We start from the raw sequence: 26,112 nt of genomic DNA, 5'->3' as shown, positions 1-26,112 counted from the left end.
GCTTCTTGTTGTTGTGGTGCTGCCATTGGGGTGGTTGTTGGACGACGCGTCGCGTGTTGAGTTGGGTGGGCCACTAGCTTGTGCGGGCCACTAACTTGTGGATTACGTTACACTCGAGGAGGTGACAAAGATATGCTATACACGCCATAGACGTCTGTCCAATATGACAATACTCCAACCCCCGCCCACACAATATCCTCGAATTCTCCTCTATCATGCTTCTGGCCAGACAATCACATCCTTAGGATCGCGGCTTCTCATTCTTCCCAGCCTTTTCCCGATCGGCGTCCGCCTCTGTAATTTGATGAGGCACCTCACTGGCCTATCGTTGTCCATCCACCTCTTGGCCGCGCCCGTCTTCTATTACGCCATCGCTTTGCGGGTTTTCAGTCATGTACTTCATGAACTCTTCCGCCTTCATCTCGCTGTCCGAATCATCACTATGCCTAGCAAGGTCTTTAAGCGTCGAACTAGTCTTTTTGGGTTTCGATTCGCTTTCGATAAGTTTTACTACCGCTTCCGAGGTCAAGCGTCCGTGGGTAGCCCACTTCTCTTCTTCTGCCTCATGGGCCCATGCTTTTAGCTGATTTGCCCTGAAAAGCTCCACTTCGGCACGGAGGTGCGCGTTGTCTATAGTGGAAAACTTTCGGATGATGAATTTGGCGTCGAAACCTGTAATGCACGGGTGAATTTTGTGTCGAATCATTTTGTCGACGAAGGCTTCCTCGCCGATGTGCCTGAATGGTGGGTCATTCAAGACAGCGTTTAGGATGCGCTCGAGGAGAAGAGGGCGTTGCGCTGATGTGATGGGTCCGGAGAAGTCGAATTCATCCCAGGGCAAGCTTTCCGATAGATCCTCAAATATTAAGGAGCCTTTGAGCATTTTTAGGCGTGCCTGCCGCAGCTGAGTATGCGATGGAAGCTCGTATGTTTCCCGTACAATGGCGTTCGTATCAAGCCGTTTCTTCCCCAGAAGGGGCAGGCCTCTAAGCTTTTTCAGCGTAATGTCCTCCAACCTTTCAGAAAGCTCCAAGGTGACATCCTCTTCTGAATCAAGCTCCTGGTCTGTACGCGATGGCGGAACAAGTCCCGCGTCTCTCGCAAGTGTCAGCAAGCTCCTGCTAGGCAGTCCGTGCGTGTTAGCATCAACACCGCAAAGCTCAAGGACTTCCAGTCTTGAGTGCTTGACAGCAAGAGGATAGTTTCTAAAGAGCCCACACACTCGTTCTGCAACGATTGGAATCGCATCGGCGCTGACGGCACCATAGAAATCGAACAGTTCGGCAGTATTCGCATGACGCGACAGGTAGCTCTGCCAAGGTTCATTTTCCGGTTGCAACAATCCCAGTTCCAAGCCTCTCTTGCCCAGAATAAGGGGAATGTTGACGCCGCATCCTTCCGGTAGCTGAAACCCTGCTTTTATGATAGAAGCAGCCGAAATGGGGTTGTAGCTGAAAAGCTCAGGGCATTCATCCACAAACTCACGAATGCGGTCTCGTATGAAGCGCCTTCCCTCTCGACTTGGAATGGTCGATAGCTGAGAATAGTTCCACTTTTTCTTTGCTCGCCTAATGCAGTATGTTCGCAATTTCAACAATGGTGTTCGCGGGTTAGTCTCTTCCGAGGGCTCGTTCAGAATTTGTGATGGAGGCTGTATCTTGACCGCATACGCGCGATTTACGTATATCAGCCCCATTTGATCAACGTCTCGTTGCCGAATAGATTTTACTTCTGCAACAAGTACCAGGTGGTTGTCGAGCTTGATCTGTTTGCTAGGCAGCAGTGAACACGACAGAACAGCAATGACAGACTCGTGGTTGATTTCCGGGATGTTCCCCGAAGCATGCTCGACGGACACGCCAGCTTCTTCCAGAAGATCGAATGGATGCTGATCGTTACCTCTTGTAAATGAGTCAGCAATACGCGCTCCATCGGAGTCATTCTTCAGTATGTGGACTTTGAATTGGTTCTCAGTATTCGGTTTTGTTATAGCGGTATAGGTCTTCGAGGGAAGGCGAACGTTGAAGCTTATCATAGGCTTGGGTTCCATCTGAACAGTATTGAATGACGAGACAGTCATGCCTTGACTTATGATTTTGTATTGTATGGCATCCCAGAAGTTTGCTGTGATGACCACAACCGAATGTGGTACTTGTCGCATGAGAGAGCGCAGCCGTGATGGATCTGCTGGTTCTACGCTTGACTTGGGGGCATTCCCCGTCTTCTTCGTCATCACCCGCCTAAAGGCAGATCCCCGAGAATCCGATTGAGGTGTTGCATATTGGCTTTCGGTTGCATCTTCGCGGGCTTGTCTTGTGGGGGGTGATGAATTAAAGGCCCGAACAGTCCGACGGGACGGCAATCGTAGCCCACGGCTCCTGGATACTCTCAAGGCTGGTTGTATCTCTGCTTTAAGTTAGCAGGGGCTCGGAGAGCATTGGTGAAGGGCGTGTATCATACGCCATGCATTGTTCCATTGATAAAAGGCTGTGAAGAAGCGGCGCGCAGCCACGGCGCGGGTGGACATTTAGTCAGTCCACGTCTCAATGTTCCCAGAGCATGCCGAGTATTGGAAAAGACTAGCTACGACGGTGGATTGTGCAGTGCGCTGCCTGTTGTGTCTCTGCAGGGTGGTTGAGATGGATCTACGAAGTACTTCGGAAAGTCCCGTTCGCCGAACCTCACCTCCGAAAAGCTCGACGACCCTTCAAACCACCACCACCACCAATCCCCCAATGGCCTCGCCAATACCCTCGCCTGGCGCGCTACGCGTTCTCCGGAGCTCTGTAAACCCAAAATTGCACTGTCAAACGCAAATCCGCCATGCCTCGCTGCTGCGCCGCCCCAAACGACCCTATACCTTCACCCAACTAGTGACGCTGTCCGACGGCTCCTCCTTCGTCCACCGCACCACGAACCCAATCCCCGTCTACAAGTCTACAAAAGACGTGCGCAACACGCCACTGTGGAACCCAAGCTCGCAAAAGCTGCTGAATATTGAAGAGGATGAGGCCGGGCGCCTGAAGGCCTTCCGCGCAAAGTTTGGGCGCGGCTGGGATGCGGAGGTACCGGATGAGGTATGCCATAATATCGTCGCTGAGTGCGGTAGCGTTGGTTTGGGTTGATTGGGGCTAACTCGTCACACAGTCGACCGAGACGCCAGAGGGGCAGCCTGAGGCCCAGCGAGAGGACAGCTTAATGGACCTCATAAGTGGTTATTCGAGAGAAGCAGAGAAGAAGTCAGGAACCAAGGGTACCAAGGAGCCCGCTGTGCCTAGTGGAAAGGGCAAAGGCGGGCAAAAATAGGACCCTGGCAGATGAATTGGTCCTTTGAGGGACTTTCTCCGCTGGAAGACTAACTCGACTGCTTTCGTCCAGACGTACGCCTCGTAATAATACAATGTTGGCGGATGCGGAGAAAAATCTAGCCATCCAAGCCAGTTCGGAAGCGACTATTAGGTTCTCGAATACCAAGCCAGTCAGGCCCGACGCATGTATCAGTTCTCGATGTATAATATTGTATCGTATCGAGTGAGCATTTATTGCACATGAGCGTGTGTGTGCCAAGTCAAAGTTCAAAGCTTCTTATCATTTCCATTTGGTATAGCCACAAGGCGACTTGCCGTGCGTTTAAGGTTCGAATGCAATCTGTACGTAGCAGTGATATATGAGTACAAGATAGTACATTATATGGTATCTCAACAGTCTCTCTTCGACATTGTCACGTCCGTCTTTTATTTCTCCCATCTATGGTCGCCAGATCTGAAGATCTGAATGGCCACTCCATATATGCCTTGTAGAGCGCATCAACCATTTCTACAGTAAGCAAACGTGCTCGAAGATTATTCAAGTCCAACCGCCCGCCCTTCGTAGGGTCGAACAACTCGGGAACGCTTTTGACCAGTTCAGAGGCTCCAGGGTCGACTATCTCAAGCGCCTGAAGAACAGAGTTTTTATATCGGGTCTGCAACCCTTTCAAGAATTTGACGTAATCCATAAAGTCACCGGGGAGCTTTTCGCCGTGCGGAACTATGTTAGGTTCGAAGTCAAGTAGAGAAACTTTCCCGGCAGGCCAGACTTCATCGGGACGGTGCTCCAGGGGCTCGAATTTTCGTCGATCCCAATCCAAGGGTGGTATTGAGGAATTCAAAGCAAGACGGTCGTCTAGTTCAAGAGGAATTTGAGCTCGTTGGCTTGGAACCAAGTCTTCTACCGCTTCTTTGAACTCCTCATTGAGGCTTGAAAGCTTTGCCTGTAATTTCTGTTTCTCAGCTTCGTCCTGAGTCTTCGTGAGCTCACACTCGAGTCTGTATATCTCCATGCCCATATCGACCCGTTTGCAACGATTCTGGCGGTTTCTGCTCGCCCCCACTGCATGCGATGTGTTATAACCATGCATTCGGCCCCAATTCGTCAGTTTCGCTTTGATCCCCTTTTTCGTAGTCTTCAAGGTGTATTGAAGTGATGGGTCTTTTGCAAGTGCAATGTCGCCAAAAACCTTGTCTCTGTGCTGTTCTCCCAGGAGGCCTTCAGTCGACATGCCTCTATGTGCGGCTTCTTCCACGAACTGTATCGCGCCGTCGTTCCCCAAGTCACCATTTTCTATGCCCTTGTCGACTATCTCGGTCGCAAGTTTGTGGAGAACACTTTGCCTATGAGGTGGAATGCTGAGGCCAAGTTCTCGCATTGACTGGACGACCCTGGCCGCACTTTGTAAATTATATCGCGGATCCCGAAATGACACTCCTATACCTCTCGCTCCAGGCCTTGGTGCAACTACCTGGCGAACATTGAATAGCTTACGAACTACGAGGGGATCAGTGCCTTTGTGCGATATGCTCTTCGTAAGGAACCCAGCTTCATCGATGTTTTGAGTCCACACAAGTATTCGCACCTTTCCGTACGCGTGAACCAATCTTTGATCCCAGGCATTAAACAAGAGAGAGTGTAAAGTGTGGCGGTCTTTTGAATGAGTCCTTTGTGAATATTTCCTAGGGCTGACTGTCAAGCACCCAGTAACTAACAGCGTGTTGTTTTGCTCAGCGCTCCGGGGATCGTCGTCATCATATTTTGTCTGATGAGGGAAATAGCCCTCGTTAACGAGCTCCTCGTACGTCGTGTAGTAGTGTGGATGTTTTTCAACCAATTTGTACGTAGATCCCTCTTGATCCAACAGCGGGTCCAAATAGTTTTGGTATGCTGCAGCCTGTGGTTCCAGTAGTATATGGGTGCGTGGTTTGAGATATTCATGGATCTTGGAAGACCAGACGCCTATTCCTGGGTTCAGGTCGAGGATATCACAGTTCCTGTGCTTCTGAAGTGTGGGTCCGATGTAGGAGAGAACGTCGTCTGGAAAAATATAAAGGTTAGCTAGGATGGTCGAGACATCACCACAGGGCTTCGACAGAACATACCACATAGCTCAGGACTTACAATTTCAGTTCTCTTGCGCATATCAAGTAGTCGGTTGTTTGTTTTGACGGCCGCCTCAGTCTTTGCTTCTAGATCCCTAATAACAGGATATCTTTTCCTGGCTTCCCTTTTAGTCTCGTCGGCCGGCGGTCGAGGTTCCGTTAACATGGCCTCTCTGAACCGCCATCGACGCTGGAGTCGCAAAGTGGCGGCCCATTGCGAAGCTCCTGCGAGTCTGGGGCGCATCATCGCGCGCTCGTGATGAGAGTATTGACAAGCAGTTCCGTTCCTGTTCTCGATGGTGGAGAGATTTCATGAACCGCTCCCATGGTGTTTCAGTTGAGCGGCGGCGTAGGTGGTCTCCCTTTCCTACGTTCGTTGAAAGCTAGGTTCTGTATTCTACCTCGAGCTCGGCCCACGACATTAAAAACGCGCTAAAACGCTCCGCTCATGTGACTTATCGGATGGTGTGGTCATCGACGTTCCTCAACACAGTTTGCTATCTGATTGATGTATTCCATTCTCTCGGCATTTTGGTACATACCTATATATCTTTCAACTTCAGCATCCGCTGGTGGGCTCCTCGGTGTCAGCGCTCACCGGCCGCGGATCAAGCCAAGCAGCTCGTCACCTGCTTTGTATATAATTCTATCACTGCGTATTAGCGGTGATAGTTCACGCTCTACATTTTTAGTTCAAAGGCCGAGGCACTGTTGCAATGGCATCTCCGTCAGGACAGAAGACTGTAGTCGTCGGTGCCGGTCCGGTAGGATCTTTAGCGGCTCTCTACGCTGCGAGCAGAGGCGATGAAGTCGAAGTATACGAGCTTAGAGGAGGTTGGTACATAGCTTCTTCTATCCAAGCCTCTCGATTAATGTTCAGGCCTTTCCTTTCCTTGTGTCACATCCCAAGAAACATGATCAGCTTTTTGCAATTATCCACAGATCAAAAGTCATAGTCTGACCTTGCAAGATCTCCGAGACCCATCCACAACCCCCCTAAACTTCACGAAGTCTATCAATCTCGCCTTATCTGAACGTGGCATAAACGCCATGCGACACGCGAACTCGCCCACCCTCCTCGATGCCGTGTTCAAAGAGACTATCCCAATGTACGGCCGCATGATCCACGGCGAGAAGAAAGGCAAGCTCTTCGACGAAGCCCAACTCTACGATGTGCACGGCAGGGTAAGCCACACCTCCAGCCCACCTCCTCTTCCAACCCCTAACTCCCCCAGTTCCAACGCGCCGTCGACCGCGGCGGCCTCAACAAGACCCTCCTCGACTCACTCGAGGACATGCCCAACGTAACCCTCCACTTCAACCACAAGCTCACAGGCGCCGACTTCCGCCGCAACCTTGCCTGGTTCTCCGACCACTCCGCCTCCTCCCCCAGCGAGAAAGAAGTCCACTTCGACTTCATGATCGGCGCCGACGGCGCCCACTCCGCCGTGCGCTACCACCTCATGAAGTACACCCGCATGGCCTACTCCCAAGAATACATCGACACGCTGTGGTGCGAATTCCAAATCCCGCCCTCGCCCACCAACACCTTCGCCCTGCCCCCAAACTACCTCCACATCTGGCCAGGCGGCTCCTTCATGTTCATCGCCATCCCCTCGCCCGACGCCACCTTCACCAGCACCCTCTTCCTGCCCGCCTCGCTCTTCGCCGCCCTCGACGCCGCCCCGGCCTCCCTGGTCCCCTTCTTCGCCGCCAACTTCCCCGGCGTCATCCCCGACCTCATCTCCGAGGCCGCCCTGCTGGCCCAGTACGCGCAGAACCCCCACCTGCCCCTCATCTCGATCAAGTGCAGCCCGCACCACTGCGCCGCCAGCGCCGTCATCCTCGGCGACGCCGCCCACGCCATGGTGCCCTTCTACGGCCAGGGCATGAACGCGGGGCTCGAGGACGTGCGCGTGCTGTTCGAGTGCCTCGACGCGCACCCCGCGGCCGCGTACGCCGGCGACGCGACCGCCGCGCGCGCGGCGGCGCTCGAGGCGTATAGTGCGCAGCGCACTGTCGACGCGGCGGCGATTAATGACCTCGCGCTGCGGAACTATAGGGAGATGAGCCACGATGTGGTCTCGCCGCTGTATCGGCTGAGGAAGTTTGTGGAGGAGAGCCTGGATCGGTGGGTGCCGGCGCTGGGGTGGGCGACGCAGTATTCGCGGGTGAGTTTTGGGAATATGCGGTATTCGGAGGTGGAGAAGGCGACGCAGCGGCAGGGGAGGATAATTTCGAGAGTAGTAAGTTTGGTAGTGGGTGGTGTGGTGGGGCTTGGGGTGGTTAGTTTGTTGAGGAGGGGTCCGTTGTGGATGGCGAGACGGGGATGGAATGGGGCAGCGATGAAACTGGCGTCGGTAGTTATGCTACCGGGAGCGCTCGTACGGGTGATGTTGGGGCAGGGGACTTTGCTTTTCTACCCGTTTCCGGGCCGGGCTAGGTAGTTGAAAAGGAGTGGGGGAATGGGTTGCGGATGTATATATTACACTGTCTAGTCTATCTAGAGGTATCCGTTGAGGCCGTTGTATTCGTACATATCTAAAATACACCTCTAGACTCTCAAGAAGATTTATTGATCGCCCCATAACTCTTTCATGAGAAGCTTTTTGTTGACTGTGAGATTCGTTAGCATGCACCACTCTTAATTGGTGTACTTGATGCTCACTTTTCCCCATGGCGTTCCTCGGGATAGATTCCACGACCTTCATCTCTTGCGGAATCTTGTAGTTCGCCAACTGCTCTTTCAGCGCCCTCCTCATATCCATCGGACCCCACGCTTTTCCCCCTTTCCCAGCCGTCTTACCGGCCTCAGACAGCATGACGACAGCAGCGACCTTCTGACCCCAGGCTTCAGACTGGAGGCCGACGACTGCGCATTCTTCGACTTGAGGCCTTCAAACTCTGTTAACCACTGCACTGAAAACGCCTCAACCAAGGGACTGCAACTCACAAACTCAACATCTCCCTCTCAATCTCCAACGCACTAACCTTCTCACCCCCCGTCTTAATAATATCCGCGCTTTTCCTGCCCAAAATGAACCACATCGGCCCCTTCGCCCACTCCTGGCCGCTCTTCCCCACTCCCTCTACCACTCTTCTGACAGCTACATCGCCGGTCTTAAACCACCGCCCCTTACCGTCCGCATCATCCGTGAACTCGCTCGCTGTAGCTTCCGGGTTCCGCCAATACTCTTTAAACACCGTCGGTCCACGGAGCTGAATCTCGCCGTGTCGCTCGCGGCCCTCAGCATCAAGTTCTTCGCCTTCTTTGATGACTTGGTTGGTTTCCGTGTCCACGAGCCGCGCTTCTACGGATGGCAGAGGCCAGCCGACGCTGACGTCGACGCGGTCTTCGAAGGCGAGACCGCAGGAAAGCGCCATGCCGACTTCGGTCATACCGTACCGCTCCAACAGCACATTTCCATCGCTCAGCACTTTCCACGCAGCTTTCACGGGGGTAGGCAGCGCAGCAGAGCCGGAGATGTTGACGCGCATGTTCTCGGGCGCGAACGCTTTCTTCGTCGCGGCTTGGAGTTCGGGCGAGAGGGAGGTGTGGGACTGGAGGAGGCGGCTGTAGATTGTCGGGACGACGGTGAAGAAGGTGATTTTCTCTTTGGATTTGGAGGAGTCGGGGAGGTAGGGGGAGGCGAGGCGTTCCCACACGGCTTGTGTGTTGAAGGGGAATATGAATTCGATGGTTGAGCCGGCGAAGAGGGGGGTTAGGAGGGCGTTGACGGTGCCGTGGATGTGGTGGAGGGGGAGGACGTGGAGGAGGCGGTCCGAGGGGGTGTAGGACCAGGCTTTGAGGAGGGAGAGGGATTGGGCTGTTAGGACGGATTCTGGTAGTAGTACTCCTTTCTGGGAGAAGTTAGTATGTTATATTTATAGCAGACAACGTGTCCATACCGGTCTGCTTGTCGTCCCAGAAGTATACAGCATCATGCCTCCCTGCTGACTCTTGAGGTCCTCAAGCCTCACAGTGTCATCCTTCTTCCCGGTCATGATCTTCTCGGATTTATAGTTGATCGGCTGCGTCTCCAGCCCCTCCTTGAGCACCTCATCCGCCTTGTCTTGGAACTTCTTAGACGAAAGCAGCATCAAGCTCTCGCTCTGGTCGAGGATATACCGCAGCTCGTGTGCGGGAAAGGTGGGAGAAAGTGGCACCGCAATAGCATGGCTTCCAAGAATTGATAATAACGTCACTACAATGCGTCAATTGCATTCTCGCGGTTTATTGGAGAAAGGAAGCGCGCACCTACATAGTCATACCCATTCTCCACGAGAAACGCAATTCGCTCGCCCTGGGTACTCCTACCGTTCGCCTTCTTCACCAGCCGGTCCCGCGCCGCCGCAACATCGTTCATCAGCTCGCCATACGTGAAGCAGCGCCCAGAGAGCGAGTGCACGACAGCTGTCGAGTTGGGGTCATGTTTCTTAACGGCCTCGAATATAGGTAGTCTGGGAAGTGTGGAGGCCATTCTTCGGAAGGATATAAGAGGTGCGATTGTGAGGATGTTGGAGGAGGAGAGGAGGGAGCGGTGGGCGAATGGCAGGGCGCACGCAGCTCGTCGCGCCCACATTATGGGTTGATCGGGGAGCCTGCGGAGGTGCCTGTCGGGCACCGAGCGGGGGAGCTACAGGGAGCTTCTAATTGCGGTGGCCGGCGTCATTGGCCATGCAGTGCGTCGTATGGGGTGCCGGGTTGCTCAATTGCCCGGTCCAGCGTTCAACTTGCCGATTGTTGCTCTGTCGTGGCCGAAGAGGGCAGTTCGTTGATGTTGCTTGAGAGGGACCCCTCCACAGCTTAAGAAGCGTGCTTGGCGGACTTTGCTCGGAACAGAATATCAATTTGGTGAACAGGGTCCACTACCCTTCCTCATACATCCGTCACCCCGCCATCGCAACTCATCAAATCAGGTTTGATGCTGCCCCGAGCCGCGGCGCGTCTTAGGCTGCTGTCTACCATGGCTCAATCCATGACACCAGTGGAAGATGCTATGCGCGTCAAGGAAGGTCCCTATGGGATGATATCTACCGTATAAATGGTATTAACAGTTTTCCAGCTTTCCGAGGCATTCAACCCATCCACTCTAGAGGTCTACAATGACTCTCACAAGCATGCCCATCATAAGGCGATGCAGGGGAGCACATCACGAGAGGTATGCTGACACAAGCACTGATATCTAGATCACAACTGACGAAGATCAGACACATTTCCGGTAGGAGAATAAACAACACAATCTGTGAGATAGTTCGAACTAATGGTTTCATTCATCCAGTGTCGTCATAACATCCGAAGCCTTCAAGTCAAAGATGCAGCCCGCAAGACACCGTATGGTGTATGCCCTACTCAAAGACGAAATGGCACGTGAAGGAGGCATCCACGCCCTCCAATTAAAAACCCGGACGCCGGAGGAAGAAGAAAGACAAAAGCAGCGTGAAGAAGCCGAGAGTGTCAATGCTTAGAATGGGTCTTCGTGGGGCTCATCTGTAATATATACCATGGATCAATCAAGCAAACAACAACGGTCTCCAATTTTATATCTTGATAAGTGTCGAGCACAAAGACAAGAGCCCTGCCTATCTAACGTCACCTCTCCTTCCCCCCCCCCAACAAGTGGCGGAAAGCCCCCTATGTCAGAATGAATTTGGTGCTTAGGTATCTTGTCTCTTTCTCTCGTGATTCTATCAAGTTGTAATTAAGGTGTCATTATCCGTTAGACATTTCTCCTTAGGCAACTTTATCAGCCTAAAAAATACAACCCTCTTAATTATGCTATCGATCGTTCCTTTTAAAGTATTTGGAACTGCATCAGCTTTGCATCCCTGCTGCACCACGACTATCTATAAAATCTTAGACTTTGAAGCATTAAATTGATAGTTCTATAACGAAAGAAAACAGCTCCAAGGCTCAAAGACACTGAGCCACTAAAAGTATACATCCCGGATTTATCCGTGCGAACGGGTGTATACCGTACTTCGCATAAGGGTTTAGTGCACTTACGTAGTGCGGTATTAGATATTTAGCTAGCTGTATTGTATTCTACGCTACGCCTAACTAACTTGAAGTCGAGTAGTTATCTACTGAGCGTGAGTTTCCCCTTTGACTCTGAAAAGATTGCAGAAGCGTCCGCTGCAAAACAGAAATCATGTCAATAATTTTCCTGCCATCTACTTCGCTGAGCCCGAGCTCTCGACTGATTGTGGCCTGCAACTCAATTTGCACGTCTGACGGAATACCTTGGTTTAAAAACTTGCTGTAATCAGCGATAGTTTCCGAGGATCTCGGCGTAGTGAAAGCTAGGTGGCTATAGTCGTTGTCTTTATGTGACTTGGTCAGCTCATGTTGTCACGTCCTGAAAGCCCTGGGCCCACTTACGTGGAGAGATGTGCTCTGGGTTAGTGTCTGGAAAGATGATTTTATACATCTCCCACCATCTTTCACAATCGCGATCTATGTCACCTGACGTGGCGTCGGTTCTTGTTCGCTTTCTCGAGCGGAGCCGCCGCTCCTGTTCGGCGTTGATGCCCTCGATATCTGGAGACTCACTCAACGCACACGGTGTCACGGAGCGGGTATGTGCTTCGAGACCAGCGCCATCTTCGAAATATGCTAGGCAACGAGTGCACCTGTGCTTTGTAAGAAGGTGCCTTCGATATAAATGCTCTCTAGAGTAAGTGGTTAGTAGCCTGGTATATCAAGCCTACGGGTAGTACAAAAACATACTTCACTCTGTGAATGTGCTTCCACCCGTTTGAACACATCTTCCCATATTTGCTAGGATTGCGTTTGAAGAATGGACATGCGAAATAACGTTCATGCTCAGACTGTCCTAGGTTTGTATCCTGCGTTGTCTGTGTTGTACTGACTTGTCGCCGGCTTAGATTGCTGATGGAAGTAGAACTTTCACTCGCACGAACGTCGCTCAGAGAGGTTGACCCTTCCTTGCTGCCACTAGTGCTGCTGCTACTGAGATGGTTTGCCCTAGTTTCTGTCTCTGGCAAATCCAATTCTAACTCCCACAAGTCATAATCCGTCAGGACTATGTGTGGGACAGATGCATCGTAGCCCTCTAACTCGGCCACGCTACTTGGTTGCCTCCGAGTCTCCAGATACTGGGAGTTTCCAACCCACGAGGGGTGAGATAGCCTCGTAGTCGGGGGGACATTTAAAGGGTTGTTCCCGGAAAGGTATTTTGCATCTGAGCCTGAGCGGTTATAAAACGTAACTATGCTTTGTGTCACGCCGGCTGCAGTGACTCTCCGGACCGGAGACTCGCCATTTGTTTCGACAACAAGCATCTCATTCTGGATGAGATCGAGGAAATCATGAAAGAACCAGGAGCAGGCCCAGTGCTGACGTAGATACGCCATCCACTGTTACAATGATGTCAGAGAATGGACCGATAACAGAAGGCGATTCTAGCTTGTCACTATTGGAGACTTACACGAATAACAGCGGGTTTGACTTTGCTGCAGATGTTATCAGTACCTCTGGAGCCGCTTAGCTCAAAGTAACAGTCATCGGCTGAGAGGTCATTTCGTTTTGTCTCCCTCGATGCGGAGAACTCCATGACACCACTCCAACCGAGGAAGTACCAACTGATGAACTCGAGATAGAGGCAGCCCAGGGCCCATATGTCGTAGGACCGTGACAAGAGTCCATCGGGCATGTCAAATTCGGGAGCGCGATAGGTTGGCGAGTTACCCATACCGACAGGCGAGATGTTGGAACGAGACTGTCTGTGATGAAAGCGGGTGAGGCCAAAGTCGGCAATCTCCAAGACGCCAATGTCAGTGTTGGGGCCGTTTCTGAACCAGAGTATATTCTCCGGCTTGATATCTCCATGCCGGCCGTACGCCTTGGTACGCTGCGGCTGACCGTGACTTGGCTGTAAGGCCGGTTCGTAAGCGTAGTCGTCGCTTTGATCAGTTGGGGGTTCGTGGATGACACTCAGCCCTTCGGCAATGCCTTTACACTGTTTGGCTACCCACAGCCCGTACCGTGTGTCAGTTGATGGGTTGGGAAACATGGCCCAGTACCGTCGAAGGTTGGCGTTGGCCCAAGGGAACAGGAGATGGTAGCTGTTTTTGTACTCGAATGTAGCGAGAAGTGGGACGATATGCTTTTGGCCACTCAGCCTTTTGAGAGCGTCTACCTCTCTGGAAAACATCTCGCGACTGCGAGAGTGGAGACACTTCACCGCGAAGGTGGAATCAGTCTCATAGGTTTCCTTGAAGTAAATACATTAGTAAATGAGCCGTAGTGTGCAAGTGTTAGTGGGGCAATCTGTACATACCGCGATATCGTGGAAATCAAAATGTGAAGGGTGAATTTTGACCCGGGAGACAGATCCGTGGCCGCCTTGGAAATCTTCATCATCCTCAAGGGTAGCGTCGCGGGAAGAGTCCTCGATGAAAGGAAGAATGGTCTGGTCGTCAAGAGGGTAGAAGCGTACAGCTCCGTTATTGCCCCTCGAGAAGAAACGCGAAAGTAATGTCCACTGGTATCCCTCGAACAAGTCCACCAATAGCGATGACCATTTGTTAAGGCATTCCAGCGATTTATTGGGTTGTGTTTTTCGTCGCAATTCAGATCGGCCTGTGTTCTCATTACGAGCCTTGACAAGAGGCAACTCGTGGTCGGTGATATTATTGTTGACAAAAATGGGAATCTCCTGGGGCCGTTCAATCATGACCAATATCGCAAATATCCGGCAGAAAGATGGCCGCGATGAATGTCGAACGGATCCAGGGCAGATGTTTTTTGCCAGTCGTCCAACACGAGCAACAGAGAGCTCCGGCATGCATTTTTTGAGAGATTCTACGACCGAGTCTTCCACGACTAGTTGGTTCAATTTGTCCAGAGGGAGAAAGCCTTTCGACTCTTTGTGGGCATGTTGACACAAAGCATCCCGGAGCTGTTGCTCCAAAGACTCTTTTCTTAATGACATCGCCGATTTATCCAATAACCCGTGGCTCGAAGAAGGCCCAGAAATAGTTTCCGGTGACCGGATGCTGTTCATAGGCTGGCCACATGGCCATGTTGAGTCACATAGGCCCTGTTCTTGGGTATAAAACTCGTCCAATAAGCCGGCTGACTTCAGATAGGAAGTGCCATCGAGCTGTAAGGGGCTGTTCGGACGACTAGGGAGGATCAAATTGAACGCTGGCAAGGATGGTAAGAGAAGAGAAGCGTTGTTGTCGCTATCGTTTTGGGGGGCCGACAAGGCTGCGAATGTTGAGTGTTCCATTAGATCCATTAGAGTATATCGGTATCCCACAGCGACACAAGATCAAGCAGAGGTCAAGACAACGGATGAGACGGGTTCTATGTATTTATATATTCACAAACTGAATGATTCACCGGGGGGGTTTTACGCCTAGAATCTCTGTGCGAAAATGCGCATTGCGCAAGTGTGTCAATTCGTCACGCTGCCTGGTTGCCCTACGGCAGAAGGGGGGTTTCGCGATTCAGCACCGGCACGGCACCAACACTCAATCAATACCGGAGGCGGCACTAGCCGTTAATTACTGCTTAGAAAAACCTCACCGTTTTTTTTTTCCTCAAAGAGAAGCCACTTATAAGAAGGAATTAAACCTTCCTTAACTAATGCTCGCGAGGGATTATTCTCCAGTTGTAACTGCACTCCAGTGGTGGCTTAAAATTAGTTAGGATTTTAAACCAGCACGCTACTAGGGGCGGATATCTTCATATACTACTTACTACCCCGCATTAGAGACTTCGCTAATGCTGTATCTTAATAGGCTCAGCTTTCCAATAATTCCTCACGTCCGTCCACCCGTAACGGAACAACCGCCGTAGCGGAACGCCAACCTCTTCTTAGCTACCTTAAGTATACCTACACAAGTGTATAGATATACAGACGTTGTCTACTATTATCCAGCTAATTCTGCATCTAACGTTAGGTTCCAGCTAGAAATTTACTCGCGCCTCAGGTGTTATCCCCTGCCTAATCACGAATATTGGCATATCTTCGCATTTCGGAACTATGAGACGAAAATTCAAATAAGAAAATCCATGATTCTAGGCTCACTGTAATGATGCTGGAAAGGAGGGCGCGAACGGGTGCTCAACGCAACAATGGACAACGCGCGCCAAAGACAGAACATGAATTATCATCTCGTTTCAATACACGCTGATGTAATCAAGCGTCGAACGCTAACTTCTCACGCCAAGCACGTGGCCACCACCGCAGATATCAGGCCATCGAGTCAGCCGATAAAACGGGGTAATATATGAGAGTTACACTTCGCGGTACCGTGTTTTTAGCAAATCCAGCTCAGCCTTAGTAAGAATCAGGCCAGAAAAGAGCTTCCTCCGTTCTAATCCCACCTACCACCTGTGGCTTCAAATCTGCGCTAGACCACCGGACGCATCCAGATGCTGTATCTCGCACCACTGTGTGGTATCGTCGCCGCGGACGACCCTCAAAGAAAGACTAAGGCCGAAAGCCAGCAATACCTCACTCCGTCAGAAGAGAAAGCCCTCGTCATATTTCTACTACGAATGGCTGCCCTCGGATTTCCCGTACGCATCAAGTTCATACCTTCGCTAGCCTTCAGCCTCGCCCGCCGGCGGTCCGCGAACAAAGTTCATATGTAGCTGGCGGCGGCCGGGCACCAAGCCGCAGCCAGCCCGTTGGACGCGGCAACGTGGGCCCTCCAGCAAGTATGAAATTTGAGGCGTCCTTTCAAACTCGTAATGTTCGTACAGTTGAATATGACTGAATATGGATCGTCCACCTAAAAATTTTATTTTTTATTTTTTTTCATTGCCATTTATAGTGCTCTGCTATTGGCCACTGTGCTTAGTTGGCTCAGCTGCAAAAAATCTAACCCCGCACCGCAACAGCTGGAAGGCGTCTTGGCCTCTTCTTGAAATCAGGCAACTTTTGCGAAACTTTGCTCCGGAAAAGGGTGTAATTTGCTACTGTACATATCCCAGTAGGTCCGGTCAAATTGAGTCCAATCATAGATCTAGCGCATGCAGAGGACCGACCACGTGTCAAAGCAACAGGAGGATTCTTCGATAAGGGAGACGTTTCTAGCTGAATGAAGAGCGGGTCGGAAGAGATCGCTTTCACAATACGGCATACCCGCCCTTGCTCTAGCCGTCACTTCTTTTCTCTCTCGGGCCTCTTCTATCGTTAGGTTTTCGTGATAGTGCCGCCTTACCGCCCTTATAAAGGGCCAAGGCTGCGATCATGGCCGACTTGCTCGATTCTGAGCCCTCCACTACCTCATGGGAATATGCCTTGACAAAACACATGAGTCGTCTGTCTCCAGAACAAGCTGTCCAATTTCAAGAATCTATGAACATAAGGGAGTTCCTGGATAAGGTGTCAAAAATAATAGGCGCACCAGAGGCCCAAGAACCGTTTGGGTATCGTTATCGGGAAGGAGATAAGCGCTACCGGATTTGGAATATACTCAACAAAAGCCTGAGGCCTCTGAAGAGATTTGGATCAGTCATAGATGTCGCTGTTCAAGCCAACTCTATGATAGGATGTTCAATTTGGGCGCCATTGAAGTTGGTTGTGCAGGTATGATAGTCACATATTACGTTAGTGGATTGGGGCTCAACCTGCAAATTACTTCTAGATATGTTGTGAACACATTGACTTGGTGGATTATCTTGGGCTTGTATTGTCAACCATCGGCCAAAATATTGACCGAATCACCTGCTACGAGAATGTTTTCGGGAAGAACGAAATGGTTCAAGCTTCACTCGGCTTTCTCTATGCTGATTACTTGGATTTCTGCACTCGTCTGGTCCAGTATAACAAGAAGAGAGCAGGTGTGATTCTCTTAAGATTCCTGTGAAGAGAGGTAATTGTTCTAACGATAAGGCAGTGTCCAGAGTGTTTACATCTTTCGGAGAAGACTTCCAATCTGTCTGTACGGCCATGAAGGAGCATGAACAACGATTCGACTTTACCGCTATTGCAGCCTATATTGCCGAGGACACCGCAGCTCGACGCCAAGAGGTCGAAGATCGCAAACGTAATCTTCTCTTGTCTCGATGTCTTATTATTGGGCTTTAATAACTCTGTGCAGGCGCTTTATTCCGTGAAATTCTGCAATGGATTGGAGGTCCATCTGATTTCGACGTAGACCTTCGGAAAATGCGCGCTCAACGGCAAGATGGGAGTTGTGACTGGTTTCAAAGGCTTGGGAAGTACAGAGGCTGGGTAAATTCCAGATACCATACACATGCGATTTTATGGGTGTATGGCGCTCCTGGCTGTGGAAAGTCGGTCTTGGCTTCGTCCATCATCGACCACCTCAAAGAGGCAACGGATAAGCCGATCTTGTATTTCTTCTGCAAGAACGACAACGTTGACAAGAATTCGTCCTTAGCGGTTCTTCGTAGCCTCATTGCCCAACTTCTACTCTGGGCCCCAGGCCTTCTCACCCACATCGAAGGAAGTTTCCAGAAAAGTGGGAAGCGGCAGATAGACTCTTTCTATGCCCTTCTACCAATCTTTTTAACATGTTTAGCAAATGCTCGGTCCGAATACGCGGCGGTGAATGGTGCTGACGGCGACGATAAAAGCACTGGATATATTGTGATCGATGGTGTCGATGAATGCGATGAGAGTGCTATATCCGATCTTTGCAGCGCTACCAAACTATGGACCGAAGCTAGGCCGACGACAATATTCCCAATCCTTTTCACGAGCAGATATACTCAATGTATCAACGACGGATTCGCTCAAGCATTGCCCAAGGAAACCTGCGAGTACTGGGATCCAGATTACTTGGCATACCAAATGTCAACCACGGATACTCAACGTTATATTCCGACTTTCATAAAAGCTGGCGTGGAGAGATCTACGACCCTTAAAGCTGCCGAAGCAGCTGGCTTGGACGTTTCCGAAGCGATCATTAAGGCATCGGCTGGTCATTGGCTATATGCGAGACTAGCTTTGGAAGATGCAAAGAGACAGCCGACCTTAAGATGTCTTAAAAAGAGCCTTCAAAATCTGCCCGACAACCTGTCGAAGTTGTACTCGCAAATTCTGGTCGAGCATCAAGTTCGCTTCGAAGGAGATGAGCTAAGAATGGCGAAGGTCATATTCGAGTGGGTCTGCATTGCCAGGATACCGAGGCCGTTAAGCGTGGAAGAGATATCAACCATTCTTTCTATCAAGGACGAACAGAGTCACATGAATCCCGACGATATTCCTCTGGATTGCACCGGTCTGATCCAAAGACTGTGTGGGCCTCTCCTGGAGATTGATGACCTGCAAAGAGTTCACGTTACCCACCAATCAGTCAAAGAGTACTTTTTAAAAGCGGCACAAGCCAAGAGAGCAACCACCCGCGAAGAACTACCGTTGGTCGTTGGCAACTTGTATGAGACAAGTATGTCCCTAGCCTGTACTTCCTTATCGTTTGTTTTGCTTGAGGATGTTCAGAAATTCTTCAACGAGAACTCGGCACAAACACCTTCGTACGAAAGGATAGATGAGAAGTTTCCTCTGCTCCAACAAGTCTTACTCCCCATCTGGGACTGGTATGGTAATTATGCTTTCCAAGCTGGGCGCGCATATCTCGAAGGTTTAGTCAGCCTTGAGCATCATATGAAGTCGATAACTCGACTTGCGCAATTCTTGACATCTCCAAAGAATCTCCCTTGGATCACGGCTACACTGCACACATATGGGCAGCATGACCTATCTGTGCTATTCACTCGCATTGGGCTTTGCGTTGCTCTCTCCAAAGACGTGGATATTTCTGGGGACAACCTCGCTATTTGGAGGGTTCTCTTTCCAGACTCGATCGACTTTTGGCTTAGCGAATTCTACACCCTTGCGAAACGTCTGAAGTGGCGCTTCAGATTCTATGAGGTTGTCAGGAATGGCGAAATATTTTCAAATGAGACAACCGTGTCGGAGACTGGAGATGACGGTCTGCTCGGTCCTTATTCACTGGAGATCTTGTCTACGCTGGAGAACTGGTCCTTCCCGGAATATGGCTACTATGATGACTATGGAATCCATTTCTCCGGACACGAAGAGAATGATGAGAAGGTGTCCGAAGTTATTGACAAGGCTCTTGAAAGTCATGTCAGTAACGCTATGTCGGAAGGAAACGGAGGAATTGCACCCAGCGGTTCCGAAAGCGATGAAGCTGATGCTTTTGCTCACCGTTTACGTCCAGACCTCAAGAATGCCGAGACATCTCAGACCTACGTTCGAGCTCGGCAACTCTTCCGTGATGGTGAGTGGGATCTGTGGTGGTTTTCGTACAAGACGGGAAAGATTTACCAGCGGCTAGGCCGCTGCCGAGGTTTCCCAGGCTAGTGAATTTGTTACGGCTGTAACCCAGATCGGAAGACATCTGGAGATCGACCTTGACCCTGTCAGCCCGAGCTGCTATCAGCTGACTACTGGTGTGAGGCCTGAGACAGATTGTAACATGAGCACGTGATCAGAGGACCACGTGATGAGTTAGCAAGTCAGCAAGCTAATGATGAGTTAGTGAAGGACTAACTCGCAGAGCCAGTTGAACCAGAATGTATATAATGACTTACGAACATCTCTTAAATAGTCTTCATAGTCAAGCTCACTTTTTCCTCGCGACGCATAGTATAATGAATACCTAGCCCACCGCGATTACCTATTTGTTAAGTACCTTGCCTATCATGAATTGAGCGCCACCCGCAGCCCTACGGCTAGCCATTACTTCTTGATGGTGCCGTTGGACTTTTTGGCTGCGATAAAGACGCTTGAGGGGTCGCGACAGTGATGCAAGCTTGGTGGTGGTCTTCTGGCGCACAAGGCTCGTTTTCGCTCGAAAGGAGACTCTTCGCGAATCATGCAGGAAGGCGTCCGCGCAAGCGTAATTTTTATGTGAGCAGCGTTATGGCGCTTCAGGAATGGTATTAGCATCTAATTCAAGGTGAATATGGTAAAATTCAAGACGAGTGGAGAAGTTCTATCGCTTCAGAATCGAAGTACCTATGGTTTGTTCTGTTACGGCGGTTGTTCCGTTAACTACGGGTGGACGGACGTTATTACCTTTGTACTAAAGTTTACTCTAGATTAACTAATGTCCGTCCCTGCGTCCTGAGACACCCTCCGATATGAGACAAACTATAGGTACATTGACTTTTGAGTAATAGAATGTGTGCCTACCTTTTAAATATTTGTCCAATGCTGTTTGGTTGCGTGATGGGACTCTTCCTGAACCCCCTGGCACCCGCGACCGGCAAAATCAGCAATATCATCGTCGCCTCCGCCCCTGATTGCGGAGAGCTTCATTTCATAGCGGCAACACGCCCCTTCCACAACGGCACTACCATCAAGCTCTGCCACTGTCGAAACTCATAGAGGCTTTCATCCGAGCCTTATACAATAGGAACCTTGAGAATGTCGTTGTCAGCCTTGTGGCGGCCGTGGCGACGTTGCATGACACATCGCGCCACATCGGTTGGTACATGGGATCAAAGCGACCAAGGATCCCTGGTCAAAATGAGACAGTCCCCGAGCGCCACGCATTTAATTTAGTTACCAGTATTGTATCTTATATAATACAAGCGTGACAGCCGGCCTGTCGCACGGTAGCTGAGCTTCACCTGGTGGCGCTGGAACAAAGAACCACTCACCGCGCCCAACAAGCTTGCGATAACAGGGAAGACGCAACTGGGGCAGGGCCCCCGTTTGACAGAGGAGGCTTGAGGAACGATTTTGACGCTTGTGTGAAAAGCCTCAAGTTATTTGGATTCATACCAACTTGTCCCTATGCTGTTTACGAACTAGATACGGAAGAAATGAGATGCTTCGTGGTTGCGGAAAGACTCATATGTTTCCGATGTGCCTTGGCCCATTTGATTCAGCGCGAACCCATTGGAAGGGGCATCTTCAGCGGAAGATACCCCTCGTTATAGCACCCACGATTTGATATCGGTGCGAGCCCATTTGTTATAGCGAAGGCCAATTGGTTGAGCGGAACTCTGAAGATGTTTAGGTTATAAGTTCGAATCTACCTTGATTCTCCCCTCTGACTCCCAATCCTGGCTGTCACGTGATGCATAGTGCTGTCGCAGTTGATAAATTAAACAGCCGTGCGCGATAATCTTTGACAGCATCGTGTCAACTGTTTGCCCAATCAGGATTGGAGCAGCGTCTATGGTAATGCGCCGAAATTGGCGGCAACTTTACCTTTCGCTTTCCTCTCCTTTTCTAGTTACATCCGCACTCACATTCGGACTGCTAGAAATCTAGTACAAATTCTCTTACTTAGGACGACTTCAAGATTGCCAGACTACGCTACTTGTTTCGCGTCGAATGTCAATCACTCTAAAAACTCCAAGAACACGCGTGAGGAGCTGCGTAGTTAAGAGGCTACCTAGTTCTTTGGATCAGACAATAACTAGTGCGTTCAGAGCCCTTCCAACATCTGGGACCCTTCCCAGCCTGTGAAGGTGACTCCACCGAGCTTCGTATCCAGTAGATCGGTGCTCAGAATTTCTTCCTTTCTGACCTTCAATTCATCTACGTCCCAGTTCACCCACACGAACTTGCCCCTGAGAAAGTCGGCTTCGGAACTAACCAGCCACAAGCAGAAGTGGCCAGACAAATCAACTGTTGCAGTATCAGTTTCGTCTTCTATAGTGACCCAAAGCGCTTTACTAGTCTCATGGAACGAGAGAAATGGAGCGAGCGAAGCAGTAAGGAGATGCCAGGTGACTAACTGTGATCCAAGCCACCATGGCCGCTCTTGCGACTCATGTCGGTATCGACGAGGCCGGGGTGAACGTTGACGACGTGTAGCTCGGGATTTTCGAACGCTATGTAGTCGAATAACTTTGCCGCAGCGGCCTTACTTGCAGCATAGGCAGACACACCTGCTTCCAGCGGTGGCATGTGGCCAACACAAGTTGAGATGTGCAGAATATGCGCTCCTTCGGCTGCATATCTGACGAATCCCTTGACTGTGTACAGCGCTCCCAAAATGTTGGTGTTGAATGCGGTCCACCAGTCCTCCACATCGAAACCTGGGCTGAGGACAGGGCGAGGAACTGGCATGAACGCGGAATTACAGACCAAGACATCGATCTTGCCAAAGGTTTGGCTAATATTAAGGAAGGCATCATCGACCTGCCTCGCGTTGGTGATGTCGGAAGGCACGGCCAGAACTTCGGTGCCTAGGAATACCTCTTCGATAGCATGCTTGGTCGCGAGAAGATTCCTTTCGGTCCGACTGATAATAGCTATCTTAGTGCTTCCGCCGGCTGCAAAGGCCTTTGCGATGCTGGCGCCGATGCCACTGCCACCGCCGGTGATGACGACAACCTTGCCTTTCACTGAGAGCTCAGGGCGCGATGGTGATATGGCGGGGTATGATTCGGTATGCGACAGTTTGGTAAGAGATGGAAAAAAGGAAGAAGAGGCCATGTCTGCGGGCGGGTTGGAGAGTTTGTTGGATATAACCGATGTAGCTAAACACGTTGAGTATTTGTAGACGGAGTCATTGACCGCTGCCTCCCTTTAAATACTTTTTCTCCGTGCTTAGCCTTGAAACCACTCTCAATGGCACGCGAGACAACTCCGGTCCACATGCTCCGTGGGACATCTCCGAAGACATTTGCTGCAAAACCCGAAAGGTATAATTAACATTTCTCGGAACAATCCAATCGCCATTTCTCGATATTATTAGTTAGCTTCCCTTCTCTCTCTGCAAGTTACCCTTAATTTTCGGAAGTACGCACGCTTGGTTAGCTCGCATTATGGGGAACTTGCAAGAATAGGGCGAAGAAGTTGGGTCTCCCGCTACTCGCAGAGTCCAAGCATTGCTGCGCGGTAGTTACCCGCATCATCATATTCCGAGTGGGCCGCCGTTCAGGCGATGGTGGACGACAGATCAAAGTGTTCATCGGCTGATGCTCACAAAGGGCATTTTCGGGTTTGAAGTAATATGACAATCGCACCTTTCGCATTACACAGCAAAGTTGCTTCTCTAAATGACCATGTTTGACACTAACGTAACTAGAAGGCCAAACGAGTCGGCGTAAGCATACCACCTGTCGTGTTGTTTTCCGGCAGCTTCCTTCAACTCAACAAGGTCGCCGTTTCTGAGCATGCCATGCACGGCATTCTTATGTAGGTGTTCTGCATAGTCGACTGTCCAGTCCATCTCGTTCTCGGCATTCCACAACATCATAGGGGACGGTGCAGGAGAGCAGGAATACTTGGGCATGGTTGGAGACGGTGTCGTAATTTGTGCGTGTATAATGCTGTTTATAATGAGCACGGCAGTTGCAGTTCTTATGAAACGTGTCAGTTGGGTCCGCCTAACTTTGGGATATTCTTCTGGCACAACACCTACCGACGACGCGATTCCAAAAATACCCAGTCCTTCCACAGGATCATTTGACCCGTAAGTTCATCAGAGCTGATGAGATTCCCAAATTTTGTGGTGATATGCGTGCATATTGCCTTCACGTCTCTCTTTGTGAGTACGCTGGGCTTTTTAAGTGCTTTGCATCACGTCCGCTCACCTTAATTGAAGCCAAAAGCTGGGTACTAAAGTTGGTGTAGTCATGGCGTCCCTCAATAATCCTCAGGAGGATATAGACGACGAGAGATTGCAGCGCCTCCAAAACCTCCCACTTGCTAAAGTTGGGGTGCTGTTTGCGATGGCTCTGGTTAGTAATCTGGTCATCACTAATTGCTAACATGGATTGAGGGTTTCAATACGTACCTCGTTGAGCAGCCGCTCCTGTTCTATGCGAATCAGTCCCCAGATCAAGCTCTTATTCATTCGTCGGCCATGCAGCAGCATCTTCGCTAGTTTCAGGGCAGCATCGAGAGGACTCGGACATGCCGTGTCACTCTCAGACAGATACCGATATTTCGGGTGGATGAAAGGAGGAACAGAATCCTGGTTGGCTATCATGTACGGGTAGGAACGCAGGATGTGCAGGGCAAGGTCGCTAGTAAGCTCATGCTCTGGTTCTGAGAACTTGCGCCGTTCAAACAACGAGGAAGGATCTCGATAGGCCAGCGATGCTGGAATTGAAGACGATGCTTGAAGTGATTGCTCTGAGAAAGTTATAGCATTTGACGCAGATTGTAACTCGCCGCTGATACTAGAGGCATCAACATGAGATCCGACAGGATAGCCTTCGCCTAAGTCAGTCGTTAGGTCAGACACATATGACCACTCAGGTCTGAATATGTCATTATCCCAAGTAAAGGTTGTGGGGGAAAGATAGCTGTTTCCGGGTGTCTCTTCAGTCCCGATAGAAGGACTGTCGAGGCCGGGCCTAAAGTCGTTCGAAGACTGGGGCGGAATGTCCACAAGGGGTACGCCGGTGATCTGCAAGGAGGCCGTTAGCATAAGACCACCACCATCTGCTTCAAAGGCCAGGTTGGCTACATTTTGGCCGTTCAAGGTGCCTTGATAAGTACATGAGACGCCTCTTGAAGCGCAGCGAGAGCAGCCTCCAGGATCTGAGCTGCAGCGGACCTTAGACCGCGCGCATTCATCACAGGCCTTCCTTCTAGGCAGGGGGCCTGATTGGTATTTTTTGCGGCAATATGAGATGTGCTTGCTTTTAGCTCGGGCTACATGGTGTTAATCCGAGTCAAGTAGCATCGTCGGTAGTCTCTTACAGTTGGTACCGTTAGCGTAGAGCTTTTTACAGACGGGACAGTGCAGTGCGTTCCGCCGGCTCACTGGCTCCTCCATTTAGGCGGAATAAGGCTTCTGTGCTTTCGCTCACAGTCTGATGGTTGAACAAAACTCTTGTCATCTTCCGACTCGGTGTGTGTATCGGAGAAGTGAGGACAACTCCTGACTACGGAATTCCGTTGGACAAATTCCTCCATTAAGGAAAGTGCCATGGGCCTGTGCGGCGTTAAAGTGGGGCAGCTTTCCTGTCAAAGACTAATATTGTACAAAGTGGCCTGCAAGGCCGGGAACTATTCTTTTCTGATAGAACTTTCCTCTGAGCACTCCGAACCTTGAAGAGACTGCCACAGCCGCAATTGAGCAAGGGGGAAGAGCTGAAGCGGCGACCGACGGCGTCAACGAATCGATCGACAGCATGACAAACACCGTGGTAGTCTCGCTGCACAGTGGTTCTGTGGGGGGGAAATGGCTATAGAACACTGTCACCACAGGCCATGTCTTCATATCTTTGCAAAGGGACGACTTCTGGGGTCTAAACTGTAAATTTGTCTCATATCGGGGGTTGTCTCAGGACGCAGGGACGGACATTAGTTGGAATAGTTTAACAGCCTGCAGTGTTGTAACACTTTCCTGCCACGTTCGGCAGGATTCTTCACATGACAGTCAAATCACCAGCCTTTGCCTTCTAATCTTCGAAAGAACGTTGTAAGTTGACTATATTCACTCTTAGACCCTTTAAAAGTTGCTTTCATCGCGAGGCTCCTTTTCACGCTCGCCGCAGCCTTCGCGCACATCTTTCTATCATGCGTCTGCTATCGTCTCGCCCGCGAATCCGTCATTTCGCATGGCGATCCACCTATTTCTTGCCTTTGTAGTCGATTTCTTCATTCCTTTGTTTTTCTCGCCATCTTTAGATTCACGCCGGTTTCACCATACTAGGCTTGCTCTCTTAATACAAACGCGTAAATCTATACTAGAAGATAAAAATGCGACACGCCGAATAATCCATTCTCGTTCGACTTTCCGA

General features: G+C 50.5%; 13 protein-coding genes across 13 annotated transcripts; 7 read left to right on the top strand and 6 right to left on the bottom strand.

The window, feature by feature from the left end:
* Positions 1 to 403: 403 nt before the first annotated feature.
* BDZ99DRAFT_459084 (uncharacterized protein) lies at positions 404 to 882 on the top strand. The gene is made up of 2 exons (XM_033719079.1): positions 404 to 535; positions 602 to 882. Exons 1-2 carry the CDS (start codon positions 443 to 445, stop codon positions 767 to 769), a joined length of 261 nt encoding a protein of 86 aa, XP_033582109.1. The 5' UTR covers positions 404 to 442; the 3' UTR covers positions 770 to 882.
* A 778-nt stretch (positions 883 to 1,660) lies between these two features.
* BDZ99DRAFT_435320 (uncharacterized protein) lies at positions 1,661 to 2,233 on the bottom strand (the record flags this gene model as incomplete). The annotated part of the gene is made up of 1 exon (XM_033717480.1): positions 1,661 to 2,233. A coding segment is annotated over one exon (573 nt), but the record flags the coding sequence as incomplete, so codon positions are not given.
* A 468-nt stretch (positions 2,234 to 2,701) lies between these two features.
* Positions 2,702 to 3,711, top strand: BDZ99DRAFT_459083 (uncharacterized protein). Its single transcript, XM_033719078.1, has 2 exons — positions 2,702 to 3,077; positions 3,148 to 3,711. Exons 1-2 carry the CDS (start codon positions 2,736 to 2,738, stop codon positions 3,304 to 3,306), a joined length of 501 nt encoding a protein of 166 aa, XP_033582107.1. The 5' UTR covers positions 2,702 to 2,735; the 3' UTR covers positions 3,307 to 3,711.
* Positions 3,712 to 3,721: 10 nt separating this feature from the next.
* BDZ99DRAFT_378350 (S-adenosyl-L-methionine-dependent methyltransferase) lies at positions 3,722 to 5,454 on the bottom strand (the record flags this gene model as incomplete). Its single annotated transcript, XM_033715106.1, has 2 exons — positions 3,722 to 5,349; positions 5,415 to 5,454. 2 exons carry the CDS (start codon positions 5,452 to 5,454, stop codon positions 3,722 to 3,724), a joined length of 1,668 nt encoding a protein of 555 aa, XP_033582106.1.
* Positions 5,455 to 5,938: 484 nt separating this feature from the next.
* BDZ99DRAFT_435311 (FAD/NAD(P)-binding domain-containing protein) lies at positions 5,939 to 7,978 on the top strand. Its single transcript, XM_033717479.1, has 3 exons — positions 5,939 to 6,248; positions 6,385 to 6,599; positions 6,650 to 7,978. The coding sequence occupies exons 1-3, from the start codon at positions 6,131 to 6,133 to the stop codon at positions 7,859 to 7,861; spliced, it is 1,545 nt and encodes a 514-aa protein (XP_033582105.1). The 5' UTR covers positions 5,939 to 6,130; the 3' UTR covers positions 7,862 to 7,978.
* Positions 7,873 to 10,171, bottom strand: BDZ99DRAFT_459081 (acetyl-CoA synthetase-like protein). The gene is made up of 5 exons (XM_033719077.1): positions 9,673 to 10,171; positions 9,324 to 9,619; positions 8,368 to 9,275; positions 8,083 to 8,309; positions 7,873 to 8,030 (listed from the first exon to the last, which is right to left on the bottom strand). The coding sequence occupies exons 1-5, from the start codon at positions 9,995 to 9,997 to the stop codon at positions 7,987 to 7,989; spliced, it is 1,800 nt and encodes a 599-aa protein (XP_033582104.1). The 5' UTR covers positions 9,998 to 10,171; the 3' UTR covers positions 7,873 to 7,986.
* Positions 10,172 to 10,273: 102 nt separating this feature from the next.
* On the top strand, positions 10,274 to 11,180 carry BDZ99DRAFT_459080 (bola-like protein). The gene is made up of 4 exons (XM_033719076.1): positions 10,274 to 10,426; positions 10,481 to 10,576; positions 10,626 to 10,636; positions 10,697 to 11,180. The coding sequence occupies exons 1-4, from the start codon at positions 10,382 to 10,384 to the stop codon at positions 10,881 to 10,883; spliced, it is 339 nt and encodes a 112-aa protein (XP_033582103.1). The 5' UTR covers positions 10,274 to 10,381; the 3' UTR covers positions 10,884 to 11,180.
* A 246-nt stretch (positions 11,181 to 11,426) lies between these two features.
* On the bottom strand, positions 11,427 to 14,371 carry BDZ99DRAFT_567033 (uncharacterized protein; the record flags this gene model as incomplete). Its single annotated transcript, XM_033727648.1, has 5 exons — positions 11,427 to 11,738; positions 11,797 to 12,086; positions 12,145 to 12,794; positions 12,866 to 13,651; positions 13,718 to 14,371. 5 exons carry the CDS (start codon positions 14,369 to 14,371, stop codon positions 11,476 to 11,478), a joined length of 2,643 nt encoding a protein of 880 aa, XP_033582102.1. The 3' UTR covers positions 11,427 to 11,475.
* A 1,310-nt stretch (positions 14,372 to 15,681) lies between these two features.
* BDZ99DRAFT_459079 (uncharacterized protein) lies at positions 15,682 to 16,184 on the top strand. Its single transcript, XM_033719075.1, has one exon. It carries the CDS (start codon positions 15,823 to 15,825, stop codon positions 16,042 to 16,044), a length of 222 nt encoding a protein of 73 aa, XP_033582101.1. The 5' UTR covers positions 15,682 to 15,822; the 3' UTR covers positions 16,045 to 16,184.
* Positions 16,185 to 17,536: 1,352 nt separating this feature from the next.
* On the top strand, positions 17,537 to 18,073 carry BDZ99DRAFT_354358 (uncharacterized protein; the record flags this gene model as incomplete). Its single annotated transcript, XM_033714581.1, has 2 exons — positions 17,537 to 17,952; positions 17,998 to 18,073. Coding segments are annotated over 2 exons (492 nt in total), but the record flags the coding sequence as incomplete, so codon positions are not given.
* A 667-nt stretch (positions 18,074 to 18,740) lies between these two features.
* On the top strand, positions 18,741 to 20,035 carry BDZ99DRAFT_459077 (uncharacterized protein). Its single transcript, XM_033719074.1, has one exon. It carries the CDS (start codon positions 18,812 to 18,814, stop codon positions 19,748 to 19,750), a length of 939 nt encoding a protein of 312 aa, XP_033582099.1. The 5' UTR covers positions 18,741 to 18,811; the 3' UTR covers positions 19,751 to 20,035.
* Positions 20,036 to 21,579: 1,544 nt separating this feature from the next.
* Positions 21,580 to 22,889, bottom strand: BDZ99DRAFT_506377 (NAD(P)-binding protein). Its single transcript, XM_033724171.1, has 2 exons — positions 22,144 to 22,889; positions 21,580 to 22,033 (listed from the first exon to the last, which is right to left on the bottom strand). Exons 1-2 carry the CDS (start codon positions 22,844 to 22,846, stop codon positions 21,831 to 21,833), a joined length of 906 nt encoding a protein of 301 aa, XP_033582098.1. The 5' UTR covers positions 22,847 to 22,889; the 3' UTR covers positions 21,580 to 21,830.
* A 461-nt stretch (positions 22,890 to 23,350) lies between these two features.
* BDZ99DRAFT_459072 (uncharacterized protein) lies at positions 23,351 to 25,202 on the bottom strand. Its single transcript, XM_033719073.1, has 6 exons — positions 25,067 to 25,202; positions 24,831 to 25,018; positions 24,153 to 24,770; positions 23,950 to 24,078; positions 23,778 to 23,887; positions 23,351 to 23,715 (listed from the first exon to the last, which is right to left on the bottom strand). The coding sequence occupies exons 1-6, from the start codon at positions 25,140 to 25,142 to the stop codon at positions 23,409 to 23,411; spliced, it is 1,428 nt and encodes a 475-aa protein (XP_033582097.1). The 5' UTR covers positions 25,143 to 25,202; the 3' UTR covers positions 23,351 to 23,408.
* Between the last annotated feature and the right edge of the window lie 910 nt (positions 25,203 to 26,112).

Source organism: Mytilinidion resinicola, assembly GCF_010093595.1.
Source record: "Mytilinidion resinicola strain CBS 304.34 unplaced genomic scaffold BDZ99scaffold_3, whole genome shotgun sequence".
NCBI classification, from domain to species: domain Eukaryota; kingdom Fungi; phylum Ascomycota; class Dothideomycetes; order Mytilinidiales; family Mytilinidiaceae; genus Mytilinidion; species Mytilinidion resinicola.
This window is presented reverse-complemented; position numbering and strand designations above follow the sequence as displayed.

Excerpts from the sequence above, each read along its gene's own strand:
- BDZ99DRAFT_459072 (XM_033719073.1), bottom strand. The coding sequence starts at position 25,142 with ATGGAGGAGCCAGTGAGCCGGCGGAACGCACTGCACTGTCCCGTCTGT. Across the intron at positions 24,079-24,152 it reads AGGAGCGGCTGCTCAACGAG|CACCCCAACTTTAGCAAGTG; the intron begins GTACGTATTGAA and ends CATCGCAAACAG. Across the intron at positions 23,888-23,949 it reads AGCTTTTGGCTTCAATTAAG|GCAATATGCACGCATATCAC; the intron begins GTGAGCGGACGT and ends AGAGACGTGAAG.
- BDZ99DRAFT_459083 (XM_033719078.1), top strand. The coding sequence starts at position 2,736 with ATGGCCTCGCCAATACCCTCGCCTGGCGCGCTACGCGTTCTCCGGAGC. Across the intron at positions 3,078-3,147 it reads ATGCGGAGGTACCGGATGAG|TCGACCGAGACGCCAGAGGG; the intron begins GTATGCCATAAT and ends CTCGTCACACAG.
- BDZ99DRAFT_506377 (XM_033724171.1), bottom strand. The coding sequence starts at position 22,846 with ATGGCCTCTTCTTCCTTTTTTCCATCTCTTACCAAACTGTCGCATACC. Across the intron at positions 22,034-22,143 it reads CCATGGTGGCTTGGATCACA|TTGATTTGTCTGGCCACTTC; the intron begins GTTAGTCACCTG and ends ATACTGCAACAG.
- BDZ99DRAFT_459084 (XM_033719079.1), top strand. The coding sequence starts at position 443 with ATGCCTAGCAAGGTCTTTAAGCGTCGAACTAGTCTTTTTGGGTTTCGA. Across the intron at positions 536-601 it reads GCTTCCGAGGTCAAGCGTCC|CTCCACTTCGGCACGGAGGT; the intron begins GTGGGTAGCCCA and ends TGCCCTGAAAAG.
- BDZ99DRAFT_459081 (XM_033719077.1), bottom strand. The coding sequence starts at position 9,997 with ATGTGGGCGCGACGAGCTGCGTGCGCCCTGCCATTCGCCCACCGCTCC. Across the intron at positions 9,276-9,323 it reads CTGGGACGACAAGCAGACCG|AAAGGAGTACTACTACCAGA; the intron begins GTATGGACACGT and ends AACTTCTCCCAG. Across the intron at positions 8,031-8,082 it reads GAGGAACGCCATGGGGAAAA|TCAACAAAAAGCTTCTCATG; the intron begins GTGAGCATCAAG and ends CGAATCTCACAG.
- BDZ99DRAFT_459079 (XM_033719075.1), top strand. The coding sequence starts at position 15,823 with ATGCTGTATCTCGCACCACTGTGTGGTATCGTCGCCGCGGACGACCCT.
- BDZ99DRAFT_459077 (XM_033719074.1), top strand. The coding sequence starts at position 18,812 with ATGTCCCTAGCCTGTACTTCCTTATCGTTTGTTTTGCTTGAGGATGTT.
- BDZ99DRAFT_459080 (XM_033719076.1), top strand. The coding sequence starts at position 10,382 with ATGGCTCAATCCATGACACCAGTGGAAGATGCTATGCGCGTCAAG. Across the intron at positions 10,427-10,480 it reads AAGATGCTATGCGCGTCAAG|CTTTCCGAGGCATTCAACCC; the intron begins GAAGGTCCCTAT and ends ACAGTTTTCCAG.
- BDZ99DRAFT_435311 (XM_033717479.1), top strand. The coding sequence starts at position 6,131 with ATGGCATCTCCGTCAGGACAGAAGACTGTAGTCGTCGGTGCCGGTCCG. Across the intron at positions 6,249-6,384 it reads AGTATACGAGCTTAGAGGAG|ATCTCCGAGACCCATCCACA; the intron begins GTTGGTACATAG and ends TGACCTTGCAAG. Across the intron at positions 6,600-6,649 it reads TCTACGATGTGCACGGCAGG|TTCCAACGCGCCGTCGACCG; the intron begins GTAAGCCACACC and ends TAACTCCCCCAG.